The sequence below is a fragment of the Oncorhynchus tshawytscha genome, linkage group LG24 (assembly GCF_018296145.1).
Source record: "Oncorhynchus tshawytscha isolate Ot180627B linkage group LG24, Otsh_v2.0, whole genome shotgun sequence".
NCBI lineage: Eukaryota > Metazoa > Chordata > Actinopteri > Salmoniformes > Salmonidae > Oncorhynchus > Oncorhynchus tshawytscha.
The window spans coordinates 33154558-33169750 of record NC_056452.1 but is presented as its reverse complement, the minus strand read 5'-3'; the positions used below and the strand labels follow the sequence as shown (position 1 = coordinate 33169750).

The following is a 15193-nucleotide window of genomic DNA, read 5'->3' as shown; positions in this document are numbered from 1 at the left end:
AAATTGTCAGTCACCGACAGCCACTTAATTCGTTATGCTCACTCAGATATTATATTGACATGCTGTAGTTCATTATAAAATGTGTGGAATTGCATGAAATTAACTTTAAAATAAAAAAATTATATCTCTACAACCCCATGGCAAAATAGATCGAATTGCATGAAATGACATGTAAAACGGCACATTTCTTCTCTACGCCCCATGGCAAAATGTGTAGAATTTGCAGAGGGGTGCCACTAAAATCTTGTTTAGGGCCCCAAAATAGGGGAGAACCGGCCCTGGACACAACTCTCTCTTTGTGCTTAATCTGCTGTGGGGCTTGTTCAGTGCAACAGTCTCTCTGCATCTGCGCTACCCTCTGACTGCTCCACTCCGCGGTCTGTGAAGCTCTAATCATGGGACAGCAGGGGCAAGGATGGCTGTTCTACGCGACCCTTCTTCTGTGGTGGGCAGTGTCTGTGCATGGTCTGACCCGGGCAGAGTTCTTCCCGTTCGGCAAAACCACTGGAGACCACGTTCTGGAACAGGGGAATGACCTGTCGCAACAACTAGCGCTGGATAAACCAGTTTTATTCTACGATGGAAAGTTCGATAACATCTTTGTAAGTTCACCTTTATGTTACTATAATGTGTATGATTGAGTAGCCACCTAAACAGACTACAGAAAAAAGTTGCATGGAGAGAATTCGGTTATAAAATCTACGCATTTATGAGTGTGTTGAGTATGCACCCACGGGATGAATGATTTCCATGGCACAGTTAACATGGGTTCAACATGCTGTCGGTTTGACCGATAGTATTCATTTTTTTTACATGTATAAATGAAATACCATGTTCTGCGTGGATATTCATGAGGTATTTATGTAGGTCGAGGCATATAGATAGAAGTTTGGCAAGTAACACTTTGGCAAATCCTCATACAATATTAATTTGAACAGTTCCTTCAGGAAGTATTTATACCCCTGGATTTATTACACATGTTGTTGGGTTACAGCCTGAATTCAAAATGGATTAGATATTCATTTTTTTTCGCTGACCTACACACAAGACAAAATAAGGACAAAATGAAAACATGTTTTCCGACATTTTTTGCAAATGTATTGAAAATTAAATACAGAAATCTCTCAGTTACACAAGTAGTCACACCCACGAGTCAATAATATGAAGAAGCACACATTTGGCAGCGATTACAGTTGTGGGTCTTTCTGGGTACGGCTCTAAGAGCTGTGAGTCTTTCTGGGTAAGGCTCTAAGAGCTGTGAGTCTTTCTGGGTAAGGCTCTAAGAGCTGTGAGTCTTTCTGGGTAAGGCTCTAAGAGCTGTGAGTCTTTCTGGGTAAGGCTCTAAGAGCTGTGAGTCTTTCTGGGTAAGGCTCTAAGAGCTGTGAGTCTTTCTGGGTAAGGCTCTAAGAGCTGTGAGTCTTTCTGGGTAAGGCTCTAAGAGCTGTGAGTCTTTCTGGGTAAGGCTCTAAGAGCTGTGAGTCTTTCTGGGTAAGTCTCTAAGAGCTGTGAGTCTTTCTGGGTAAGGCTCTAAGAGCTGTGAGTCTTTCTGGGTAAGGCTCTAAGAGCTGTGAGTCTTTCTGGGTAAGGCTCTAAGAGCTGTGAGTCTTTCTGGGTAAGTCTCTAAGAGTGATTACAGCTGTGAGTCTTTCTGGGTAAGGCTCTAAGAGCTGTGAGTCTTTCTGGGTAAGGCTCTAAGAGCTGTGAGTCTTTCTGGGTAAGGCTCTAAGAGCTGTGAGTCTTTCTGGGTAAGGCTCTAAGAGCTGTGAGTCTTTCTGGGTAAGGCTCTAAGAGTGATTACAGCTGTGAGTCTTTCTGGGTACGGCTCTAAGAGCTGTGAGTCTTTCTGGGTACGGCTCTAAGAGCTGTGAGTCTTTCTGGGTACGGCTCTAAGAGCTGTGAGTCTTTCTGGGTAAGGCTCTAAGAGCTGTGAGTCTTTCTGGGTAAGGCTCTAAGAGCTGTGAGTCTTTCTGGGTAAGTCTCTAAGAGTGATTACAGCTGTGAGTCTTTCTGGGTAAGGCTCTAAGAGCTGTGAGTCTTTCTGGGTAAGGCTCTAAGAGTTGTAGGTCTTTCTGGGTAAGGCTCTAAGAGCTGTGAGTCTTTCTGGGTACGGCTCTAAGAGCTGTGAGTCTTTCTGTGTAAGGCTCTAAGAGCTGTGAGTCTTTCTGGGAAAGGCTCTAAGAGCTGTGAGTCTTTCTGGGTAAGTCTCTAAGAGTGATTACAGCTGTGAGTCTTTCTGGGTAAGGCTCTAAGAGCTGTGAGTCTTTCTGGGTAAGGCTCTAAGAGCTGTGAGTCTTTCTGGGTAAGGCTCTAAGAGCTGTGAGTCTTTCTGGGTAAGGCTCTAAGAGCTGTGAGTCTTTCTGGGTAAGGCTCTAAGAGCTGTGAGTCTTTCTGGGAAAGGCTCTAAGAGTTGTGAGTCTTTCTGGGTAAGTCTAATAGTATTCCACACCTGAATTGTGCAACATTTGTCCATTATTCTTTCAAAATTCTTCAAACTCTGTCAAATTGATACTCAGTAATGTTTTAATCTTGAAAAACTCCCCAGTCCTTAACGATTACAAGCATACCCATAGCATGATGCAGCCACCACTATGTTTGAAAATATGGAGAGTGATACTCAGTAATGTGTTGTATTGGATTAGCTGCAAACATAACACTTTTATATTCAGGACAAAAAGTGAATAGCTTTGCCACATTTGTTGCAGGTTTACTTTAGTGCCTTGTTGCAAACAGGATGCATGTTTTGGAGAGAAAATCATCCATCCTCAGTTTTCTCCTATCACATTAAACTCTACCGTTGGCCTCATGGTGAAAATCCCTGAGCAGTTTCCTTCCTCTCCGTCAACTGAGTTAGGAAGGAAGCCTGTAACTTTGTAGTGACTGGGTGTAATAACTTCACCATGCTCAAAGGGATATTCAATGTCAATATTTTTTTTACCCATCTACCAATAGGTGCCCTTCTTTGCGAGACGTTGGAAAACCTCCCTGGTCTTTGTGGTTGAATCTGTGTTTGAAAATCACTGCTCGACTGAGGGACCTAGCTTGTCATAATAGTCCCTTGTGGCTAAGTAGATCCAGTATGGAAATCATTTCTAAGTCACTCTGGATAAGACCGTCCACTAAATGACTAAAATGTCAAAATAAATAAATAAAGGGATTGAATACTTATTGATTAATTAATAAATAATTGATTTAAGATATTTCAGCTTTTCATTTTTCATTAATTTGTAAAAAAATATATAATAATTATTACCCTTTGATGGAAATGTAATCCATTTTAAATTCAGGCTGTAATGTGGAATAAGTGAAGGAGTGTGAATACTTTCTGAAGGAGCATGAGGGGAGTTGATGCAGTACATTCTTTACATAGTCAATACGTTCTATCAGTTGGATTGTGGAATGTGTGTGTGTGTGTGACCCCAAAACATTCCTCTATGTTCCTCAGGTGCTGTTATTGACCATAGAGCCAAAGTCCTGCAAGAATTTTGTTGTGAAATATCTGCCTGCAACCCCCCCTCCACACACACACACACACACACACACACACACACACTCTCTCTCTCTCAGCCATGAGACACCCCCTCCACACATACACACACACATACTCTCTCTCTCAGCCATGAGACCCCCCCTCAGTGGAAATACAGAGTGTATCCAGCTCTATCTGAAGTCATTCTGGGTCAAAACACTGCCCTAATTTTAACACCATGTGCCCAGTGTGTGTGCAGGGCCGGCCCTAGGCATAAGCAACAGAAGCGGTCGCTTGGGGTCCTCGACCGCTAGGGGTCCTCGGCCGCTTGGGGTCCTCGGCCGCTTTGGGTCCTCGACCGCTTGGGGTCCTCGGCCGCTTTGGGTCCTCGACCGCTAGGGGTCCTCGACTGCTAAGGGGTCCTCGGTCACTAGGGGTCCTCGGCCGCTTTGGGTCCTCGACCGCTGGGGTCCTCGACCGCTTGGGGTCCTCGACCGCTAGGGGTCCTCGACCGCTGGGGTCCTCGACCGCTTGGGGTCCTCGACCGCTAGGGGTCCTCGGCCGCTTTGGATCCTCGACCGCTTGTGGTCCTTGACCGCTAGGGGTCCTCGACCGCTGGGGTCCTCGACCGCTAGGGGTCCTCGACCGCTGGGGTCCTCAACCGCTAGGGGTCCTCGACCGCTTGGGGTCCTCGACCGCTAGGGGTCCTCGGTCGCTAGGGGTCCACAGACGCTTGGGGTCCTCAACCTCTAGGGGTCCTCGGTCGCTAGGGGTCCTCGACCGCTTGGGGTCCTCGACCGCTTGGGGTCCTCGGCCACTAGGGGTCCTCGACCGCTAGGGGTCCTCGGCCGCTTGGGGTCCTCGACCACTAGGGGTCCTCGGCCGCCCTCGGACAATTGGGGTCCTCGGCCGCTCCTCGGACAATTGGGGTCCTCGGACACTTGGGGTCCTCGACCGCTAGGGGTCCTCGGCCGCTTGGGGTCCTCGGACAATTGGGGTCCTCGGCCGCTTGGGGTCCTCGGACAATTGGGGTCCTCGGACACTTGGGGTCCTCGACCGCTAGGGGTCCTCGGCCGCTTGGGGTCCTCGGACACTTGGGGTCCTCGGACACTTGGGGTCCTCGACCACTAGGGGCCCTCGGCCGCTTGGGGTCCTCGGACACTTGGGGTCCTCGGACACTTGGGGTCCTCGACCACTAGGGGTCCTCGGCCGCTTGGGGTCCTCGGACACTTGGGGTCCTCGACCACTAGGGATCCTCGGACGCTTGGGGTCCTCAGACGCTTGGGATCCTCGAACGCTTGGGGTCCTCGGCCGCTTGGGGTCCTCGACCGCTTGGGGTCCTCGGCCGCTAGGGGTCCTCGACCGCTAAGGGTCTTTGGTCCCTTGCAATACTTTTTATCAGTTGGATTGTGGAATGTGTGCGTGTGTGATTCCAAAACATTCCTCTATGTTCCTCAGGGGCTGTTATTGACCATAGAGCCAAAGTCCAGCAAGAATTTTGTTGTGAAATATCTGCCTGCAACCCCCCCCCCTCCACACACACACACACTCTCTCTCAGCCATGAGACACCCCCTCCACACATACACACACACACTCTCTCAGCCATGAGACCCCCCATCAGTGGAAATACAGAGTGTATCCAGTGTATCTGAAGTCATTCTGGGTCAAAACACTGCCCTAATTTTAACACCATGTGCCCATTGTGTGTGTGTGTGTGTGTGTGCAGGGCCGGCCCTAGGCATAAGCAACAAAAGCGCTCTCTAGGGGTCCTCGGTCACTTGAGGTCCTCGGTCTCTAGGGGTACTCGGCCTCTAGGGGTCCTCGGTCACTTGAGGACCTCGGTCTCTAGGGGTACTCGGCCTCTAGGGGTCCTCGGTCGCTTGAGGTCCTCGTCTCTAGGGGTACTCGGCCTCTAGGGGTCCTCGGTCACTTGAGGTCCTCTGTCTCTAGGGGTACTCGGCCTCTAGGGGTCCTCGGTCACTTGAGGTCCTCGGTCTCTAGGGGTACTCGGCCTCTAGGGGTCCTCGGTCACTTGAGGTCCTCTGTCTCTAGGGGTACTCGGCCTCTAGGGGTCCTCGGTCACTTGAGGTCCTCTGTCTCTAGGGGTACTCGGCCTCTAGGGGTCCTCGGTCACTTGAGGTCCTCGGTCTCTAGGGGTCCTTCGTCGAGTAGCAGCAGCGTAAAAAAATGGGGTGGGAGGGGTCAATGCAAATAGTCCGTGTAGTCTTTAGCTGTTCAGCAGTCTTTAGCTGTTCAGCAGTCTTATGCTGTTCAGCAGTCTTTAGCTGTTCAGCAGTCTTATGGTGTTCAGCAGTCTTATGGTGTTCAGCGGTCTTTAGCTGTTCAGCAGTCTTATGGTGTTCAGCAGTCTTATGGTGTTCAGCAGTCTTTAGCTGTTCAGCAGTCTTTAGCTGTTCAGCAGTCTTATGGTGTTCAGCAGTCTTTAGCTGTTCAGCAGTCTTATGGTGTTCAGCAGTCTTATGGTGTTCAGCAGTCTTTAGCTGTTCAGCAGTCTTATGGTGTTCAAATCAAATCAAATGTATTTATAAAGCCCTTCGTACATCAGCTGATATCTCAAAGTGCTGTACAGAAACCCAGCCTAAAATCCCAAACAGCAAGCAATGCAGGTGTAGAAGCACGGTGGCTAGGAAAAACTCCCTAGAAAGGCCAGAACCTAGGAAGAAACCTAGAGAGGAACCAGGCTATGTGGGGTGGCCAGTCCTCATCTGGCTGTGCCGGGTGGAGATTATAACAGAACATGGCCAAGATGTTCAAATGTTCATAAATGACCAGCATGGTCGAATAATAATAAGGCAGAACAGTTGAAACTGGAGCAGTCTTTAGCCGTTCAGCAGGTTTATGGTGTTCAGCAGTCTTATGGTGTTCAGCAGTCTTATGGCTTGGGGGTAGAAGCTGTTAAGAAGCCTTTTAGACCTAGACTTGGCGCTCCGGTACCGATTTCTGTGCTGTAGCAGAGAGAACAGTCTATGACTGGGGTGGCTGGAGTCTTTGACATTTTTTAGGGCCTTCCTCTGACACTGCCTGGTGTAGAGTTCTTGGATGGCAGGAAGCTTATCCCCAGTGATGTACTGGGCCGTACGCACTACTCTCTGTAGTGCCTAGCGGTCAGAGGCCGAGCAATTGCCGTACCAAACAGTGATGCAACCAGTCAGGATGCTCTCGATGTTGCAGCTGTATACCTTTTTGAGGATCTGAGGAATTATGCCAAATATTTTCCGTCGCCTGAGGGGGAATAGGCTTTTTCATGCCCTCTTCACGACTGTGTTGGTGTGTTTGGACCACAATGGTTTGTTGGTGATGTGGTCACCAAGGAATTTGAAGCTCTCAACCTGCTCCACTACAGCCCCATGGAAGTCATGGACGTCCCCTAAATGAACGTTACTGTATGTGGTATTGATATCAAAACAAGGAAACTGTTAACTCATTATAATGTAACGTGAAAATAATCTGAACCATCTGGAATCTTCTTCTCCTCATGAACCATATATCAGATTGGCTCCAGATTCACTATTTAGACACATGATTGAACATAAACAAAGATACAGTTGAAGTTGGAAGTTTACATACACTTAGGTTGGAGTCATTAAAACTAGTTTACAAACACTTAGGTTGGAGTCATTAAAACTAGTTTACAAACACTTAGGTTGGAGTCATTAAAACTAGTTTACTTACACTTAGGTTGGAGTCATTACATACACTTAGGTTGGAGTCATTAAAACTAGTTTACATACACTTAGGTTGGAGTCATTAAAACTAGTTTACATACACTTAGGTTGGAGTCATTAAAACTAGTTAACATACACTTAGGTTGGAGTCTAAAACTAGTTTACATCCACTTAGGTTGGAGTCATTAAAACTAGTTAACATACACTTAGGTTGGAGTCTAAAACTAGTTTACATACACTTAGGTTGGAGTCATTAAAACTAGTTTAAACACTAGTTTCATTAAAACTAGTCTACATACACTTAGGTTGGAGTCATTAAAACTAGTTTACATACACTTTTAGGTTGGAGTCATTAAAACTAGTTAACATACACTTAGGTTGGAGTCATTAAAACTAGTTTACTTTACACTTAGGTTGGAGTCATTACATACACTTAGGTTGGAGTCATTAAAACTAGTTTACAAACACTTAGGTTGGAGTCATTAAAACTAGTTTACATACACTTAGGTTGGAGTCATTAAAACTAGTTTACATACACTTAGGTTGGAGTCATTAAAACTAGTTTACATACACTTTTAGGTTGGAGTCATTAAAACTAGTTTACATACACTTAGGTTGGAGTCATTCAAACTAGTTTACATACACTTAGGTTGGAGTCATTAAAACTTTAACATACACTTAGTTTTTAAAACAACCACAACACACATTTCTTGTTAACAAACTATAGTTTTGGCAAGTCGGTTAGGACATCTACTTTGTGCATGACACAAGTAGTTTTTCCAACAATTGTTTACAGACAGATTATTTCACTTATAATTCACTGTATCACAATTCCAGTGGGTCAGAAGTTTACATACACTAAGTTGACTGTGGCTTCAGAAGCTTCTGATAGGCTAATTGACATAATTTGAGTCAATTGGAGGTGTCCCTGTACAAACAATAGTACGCAAGTGTAAACACCATGGGACCACGCAGCCGTCATATCGCCATAGTAAAACAAGTCCTATATCGACATAACCTGAAAGGCCACTCAGCAAGGAAGAAGCCACTGCTCCAAAACCGCCATAAAAAAGACAGACTACGGTTTGCAACTGCACATGGGGACAAAGATCGTACTTTTTAGAGACATGTCCTCTGGTCTGATGAAACAAAAAGAGAACTGTTTGGCCATAATGACCATCGTTATGTTTGGAGGAAAAAGGGGGACGCTTGCATGCTGAAGAACACCATCCCAACCGTGAAGCACGGAGGTGGCAGCATCATGTTGTGGGGGTGCTTTGCTGCAGGAGGGACTGGTGCACTTCACAAAATAGATGGCATCATGAGGTAAGAAAATTATGTGGATATATTGTAGCAACATCTCAAGACATCAGTCAGGAAGTTAAAGCTTAGTTGCAAATGGGTCTTCCAAATGGACAATGACCCCAAGCATACTTCCAAAGTTGTGGCAAAATGGCTTAAGGACAACAAAGTCAAGGTATATGAGTGGCCATCACAAAGCCCTGACCTCAATCCTATAGAAAATGTGTGGGCAGAACTGAAAAAGTGTGTGCGAGCATGGAGGCCTACAAACCTGATTCAGTTACACCAGCTCTATCAGGAGGAATGGGCTAAAATTCACCAACTTATTGTGGGAAGCTTGTGGAAGGCTACCCGAAACGTTTGACCCAAGTTAAACAATATTAAAGGCAATTCTGCCTACTAATTGTGTGTATGTAAACTTCTGACCCACTGGGAATGTGATGAAAGAAATAAAAGCTGAAATAAATCATTCTCCCTACTATTATTCTGACATTTCACATTCTTAAAATAAAGTGGTGATCCTAACTGACCTAAAACAGGGAACATTTACTTAAGGTCTATGTAAACTTCTGACTTCAACTGTAGATTCCTTGCTTGTTCTCCAACTGATCTCATGTCCTTTCTGTGAGCTCCGTTGTTGTTGACCATTCTAATGTTAAACAGTCACAGTAAGGTACATATTGTTGCTCAGAAATGATTTGATATTGGGATAAAACAGCTACATTGGAGCTTTAAAACTGCAATATTTTCTCTGCGCCCCATTGCAAAATATTGCATAAAATTGACTTTAAAATTGACAATAACAATAGCATTTAGCCTGCAAGGTGTGTGGGCCCCCCAACCAAATCTGCCTTACGGACCCCAAAAGGCTAGGGCCGGCCCTGTGTGTTATAACTGTCTCCACCCCCACCATATCCTACAACAGTATTAGAACTGTTGTCTCTCCTGTTCACTCTGGTCAAAGCCCTTGTTATTAGGACATAATAACCTCAGCTCCCCCAACCCTGGAGTGGACTCTGATAGCCCCTCCACATCAGAACCATGGTCCACACAGCCCCTCCACATCAGAACCATGGTCCACACAGCCCCTCCACATCAGAACCATGGTCCACACAGCCCCTCCACATCAGAACCATGTTCCACACAGCCCCTCCACATCAGAACCATGTTCCACACAGCCCCTCCACATCAGAACCATGGTCCACACAGCCCCTCCACATCAGAACCATGGTCCACACAGCCCCTCCACATCAGAACCATGGTCCACACAGCCCTCCACATCAGAACCATGGTCCACACAGCCCCTCCACATCAGAACCATGGTCCACACAGCCCCTCCACATCAGAACCATGGTCCACACAGCCCGTCCACATCAGAACCATGGTCCACACAGCCCCTCCACATCAGAACTATGGTCCACATAGCCTGCACATATCAGAACCATGGTCCACACAGCCTGTCTATATCAGAACCATGGTAGAATAAAGAGCTGTAGAGCAGAACCCTGGGAGAATAAAGAGCTGTAGAGCAGAACCCTGGGAGAATAAAGAACTGTAGAGCAGAACCCTGGGAGAATAAAGAACTGATCCCTGGGAGAATAAAAAGCTGAACCATGGGAGAATAAAGAGCTGTAGAACAGAACCCTGGGAGAATAAAGAGCTGAACCCTGGGAGAATAAAGAGCTGTAGAGCAGAACCCTGGGAGAATAAAGAGCTGAACCCTGGGAGAATAAAGAGGTGAACCCTGGGAGAATAAAGAGCTGTAGAGCAGAACCCTGGGAGAATAAAGAGCAGAACCCTGGGAGAATAAAGAGCTGTAGAACAGAACCCTGGGAGAATAAAGAGTTGTATAGTATGACATGGGGGGCATTCATAGTCTGATGGGGGGCATTCATAGTCTGATTCATAGTATGACATGGGAGGGCAGTCATAGTCTGACATGGGGGAGGGCATTCATAGTCTGACATGGGGAGGCAGTCATAGTCTGACATGGGGGCAGTCATAGTCTGACATGGGGGCAGTCATAGTCTGACATGGGGGGCAGTCATAGTCTGACATGGGGGCAGTCATAGTCTGACATGGGGGGTCATAGTCTGACATGGGGGCAGTCATAGTCTGACATGGGAGGGCAGTCATAGTCTGACATGGGAGGGCATTCATAGTCTGAAATGGGAGGGCATTCATTGTCTGACATGGGAGGGCATTCATAGTCTGACATGGGGGGCATTCATAGTCTGACATGGGAGGGCATTCATAGTCTGACATGGGAGGGCATTCATTGTCTGACATTGGAGGGCATTCATAGTCTGACATGGGAGGGCATTCATAGTCTGACATGGGAGGGCATTCATTGTCTGACATTGGAGGGCATTCATAGTCTGAAATGGGAGGGCATTCATTGTCTGACATGGGAGGGCATTCATTGTCTGACATGGGAGGGCATTCATTGTCTGACATGGGAGGGCATTCATAGTCTGACATGGGAGGGCATTCATAGTCTGACATGGGGGGCAGTCATAGTCTGACATGGGGGCAGTCATAGTCTGACATGGGGGGCAGTCATAGTCTGACATGGGAGGGCATTCATAGTCTGACATGGGAGGGCATTCATAGTCTGACATGAGGGGGCAGTCATAGACTGACATGGGGGGCATTCATAGTCTGACATGGGAGGGCATTCATAGTCTGACGAGGGGGGCATTCATAGTCTGACATGGGAGGGCATTCATAGTCTGACATGGGAGGGCATTCATAGTATGACATGGGAGGGCATTCATAGTCTGACATGGGGGGGCAGTCATAGTCTGACAATGGGGAGCATTCATAGTATTATACTGTAGGCTGCACTGTTCTAGTTCAGCCAGGTCAAGGCCTGCTGCAGACCCTCTGCTGTTGTTTGCCTGGGTTATTGGCCTATCCTGTTGCATGTGGGCTGTTAGTCTCTCTGTGTCCTGATGCAGACCCTGTCTGACTATGTGGGCTGTTAGTCTCTCTATGTCCTGATGCAGACCCTGTCTCACTATGTGGGCTGTTAGTTTCTCTATGTCCTGATGCAGACCCTGTCTGACTATGTCAGTCAACCCGTGTTGTTGCTGATTATTGACAGTTGGTGTTTGTTCTACATTTCAGATCAACACCAATGGGTTCGTTGCCATGGCACAGCCCAGTGCTGAGTCCACATACCTTGGTAAGATGCCCGCCGGGTTCGGCATGATCGCGGCCCTGCACGGCGACCTGGATACTGGTGACGGCGTGGGTAAGGTGTACTACCGTCAGGATGCTAGCCCAGCCACCCTGCGGCAGGCTGCAGAGCAGATTAACAGGGCTTTTCCAGAGGACGATGAGGTGAGAGAGAGAGAGATGGAACATTTGTTTTACTTTAACCAAGACATTGTACAACTGGCAATAAGCTGAATTGCGAGTACAATTTACATTGTAAAAATATTTAACTAAAACGCTAAACAAAATACATACTGTTAGTCTAAGCACTGAATGAATTAAAGTAGCTGTTACTTGTGTTTACTAGGTGGAGCCGGAACACGCGGTGGTCGTCACCTGGGTAGATGTGGCTTCCAGGCAACACCATGACCACAGCAGAGGAGACGGACTGGAGAAACAGGTGAGATCAGAAATACCAGTCACTCAATCAATCAATCAAGTTAATGTATTAATGTGGAAAGAGAGGTTACAAAGTGTTTTAGAGTAGCCCGACCTGGACACCAAAGAGCAGGCAGAAGCAGTGAGTGACATTCTTGTGTCTGAATCTTAACAATGTAACCGTGTTGTAACTCTGTCTTGTAACCTCTCTTTCAACAGAGGAATAGCTTCCAGCTGGTGATAGCGTCAGCTGAGACGACCTCCTATGCCATCCTGCTTTACCCCAGGAAGGGGATGCAGTTTGCCTCCACAGCTGTAGGAGGCAGTAGTCAGGCCATGCAGGCGGGCTTCAGTAAAGGGCTGGTCAAGTACCTGGTGTTCAGCACCCGACAGGGACCGTACTACCGCATCACCACCGAGAGGGAGACCTCTGTCAGGGCGCTAGCAGAGTAAGTACTGGTCTTTTTATAAAAAAAATAACAGGGCAGACATATTGAGACCTACAGTGGCTTTCAAAAGTAATCACCCCTCTTGGCATTTTTCCTATTTTGTTGCCTTACAACCTGGAATTAAAATGGATTTTGGGGGGGTTGTATCATGTGATTTACACAACATGCCTACCACTTTGAAGATGCAACATATTTTTTATTGTGAAACAAATAAGACAAAAAAACAGAAAACTTAAGTGTACATAACTATCCCCCCCCCAAGTCAATACTTTGTAGAGCCACCTTTTGTAGCAATTACAGCTGCAAGTCTCTTGGGGTATATCTCTATAAGCTTGGCACATCTAGCCACTGGGATTTCTGCCCATTCTTCAAGTCAAAACTGATCCAGCTCCTTCAAGTTGGATGGGTTCCACTGGTGTACAGAAATGTTAAGTCATACCACAGATTCTCAATTGGATTGAGGTCTGACTAGGCCATTCCAAGACATTTAAATGTTTACCCTTAAACCACTCAAGTGTTGCTTTAGCAGTATGCTTAGGGTCATTGTCCTGCTGGAAGGTGAACCTCCGTCCCAGTCTCAAATCTCTGGAAGACAAACAGGTTTCCCTCAAGAATTTCCCTGTACTTAGTGCCATCCAAAATTCCTCCAATTCTGACCAGTTTCCCAGTCCCTGCCAATGAAAACATCCCCACAGCATGATACTGCCACCACAATGCTTCACTGTGGGATGGTGTTCCCGGGGTGATGAGAGGTGTTGGGTTTGCACCAGACATAGCGTTTTCCTTGACGGGCAAAAAGCTCAATTTTAGTCTCATCTGACCAGAGTACCTTCTTTCATATATTTGGGGAGTCTCCCACATGCCTTTTGGTGAACACCAAACATGTTTACTTATTTTTCTCTGGCCACTCTTCGGTAAAGCCCAGCTCTGTGGAGTGTACGCCTTAAAGTGGTCCTATGGACAGATACTCCAATCTCCGCTGTGGAGCTTTGCAGCTCCTTCAGGTTTATCATTGGTCTCTTTGTTGCCTCTCTGATTTAATGCCCTCCTTGCCTGGTCCGTGAGTTTTGGTTGGCAGCCCTCTCTTGGCAGGTTTGTTGTGGTGCCATATTCTTTCCATTTTCTTTATAATGGATTTAATGGTGCTTTGTGGGATGTTCAAAGTTTCTGATGGTTGTTTATAACCCAACCCTGATCTGTACGTCTCCACAACTTTGTCCCTGACCTGTTTGGAGAACTCCTTGGTCTTCATGGTGCCGCTTGCTTGGTGGTGCCCCTTGCTTAGTGGTGTTGCAGACTCTGGGGCCTTTCAGAACAGGTGTATATATACTGAGATCGTGTGACAGATCATGTGACACTTAGATTGCACACAGGCAGACTTTATTTAACTAATTATGTGACTTCTGAAGGTAATTGGTTGCACCAGATCTTATTTAGGGGCTTCATAGCAAAGGGGGTGAATACATACAGTTGAAGTCAGAAGTTTACATACACCTTCGCCAAATACATTTAAACTCAGTTGTTCACAATTCCTGACATTTAATCACAGTAAAAATTCCCTGTCTTAGGTCAGTTAGGATCACCACTTTATTTTAAGAATTTGAAATGTCAGCATAATAATAGATAGAATCATTTATTTCAGCTTCTAATTCTTTCATCACAATTCCAAGTGGGTCAGAAGTTTACATACACTCAATTAGTATTTGGTAGCATTGCCTTTTAAATTGTTTAACTTGGGTCAAACATTTCGGGTAGCCTTCCACAAGCTTCCCACAATAAGTTGGGTGAATTTTGGCCCATTCCTCCTGACAGAGCTGGTGTAACTGAGTCAGGTTTGTAACTCGCTCACACCTTTTCAGTTCTGCCCACACATTTTCTATAGGATTGAGGCCAGGGCTTTGTGATGACCACTCCAATACCTTGACTTTGTTGTCCTTAAGCCATTTCGCTACAACTTTGGAAGTATGCTTGGGGTCATTGTCCATTTGGAAAACCCATTTGCAACCAAGCTTTAACTTCCTGACTGATGTCTTGAGATGTTGCTTCAATATATCCACAGACTTTTCCTCCCTCATGATGCCATCTATTTTGTGAAGTGCACTAGTCCCTCCTGCAGCAAAGCACCCCCACAACATGATGCTCCCACCTCCGTGCTTCACGGTTGGGATGGTGTTCTTCAGCTTGCAATCTTCCCCCTTTTTCCTCCAAACATAACGATGGTCATTATGACCAAATAGTTATATTTTTGTTTCATCAGACCAGAGGACATTTCTACAAAAAGTATGATATTTGTCCCCATGTGCAGTTACAAATCCTGGCTTTTTTTATGGCGGTTTTGGAGCAGTGGCTTCTTCCTTGCTGAGTGGCCTTTCAGGTTATGTCGATATAGGACTCGTTTAACTGTGGATATAGATACTTTTGTACCTGTTTCCTCCAGCATCTTCACAAGGTCCTTTGCTGTTGTTCTGGGATTGATTTGCACTTTTCGCACCAAAGTAAGTTAATCTCTAGGAGACAGAACCTGTTTCCTTCCTGAGTGGTATGACAGCTGTGTGGTCCCATGGTGTTTATACTTGCGTACTATTGTTTGTACAGATGAACGTGGTACCTTCAGGCGTTTGAAAGTTTCTCCCAAGGATGAACCAGACTTGTGGAGGTCTACAATTTTTTTTCTGAGGTCTTGGCTAATTTC

At 46.2% G+C, this 15193-nt stretch overlaps 1 protein-coding gene across 1 annotated transcript in view; it reads left to right on the top strand.

The window, feature by feature from the left end:
• The first annotated feature begins 310 nt into the window (after nt 1–310).
• nid1a (nidogen 1a) overlaps nt 311–15193 on the top strand; it is a 79917-nt gene continuing 65034 nt past the window's right edge. The window contains exons 1-4 of the mRNA XM_042305730.1: nt 311–602; nt 11585–11800; nt 11982–12074; nt 12272–12501. Coding sequence (XP_042161664.1) covers nt 396–602; nt 11585–11800; nt 11982–12074; nt 12272–12501 — 746 coding nt within the window. The 5' untranslated portion in view covers nt 311–395. The remainder of the gene's footprint in view (nt 603–11584; nt 11801–11981; nt 12075–12271; nt 12502–15193) is intronic.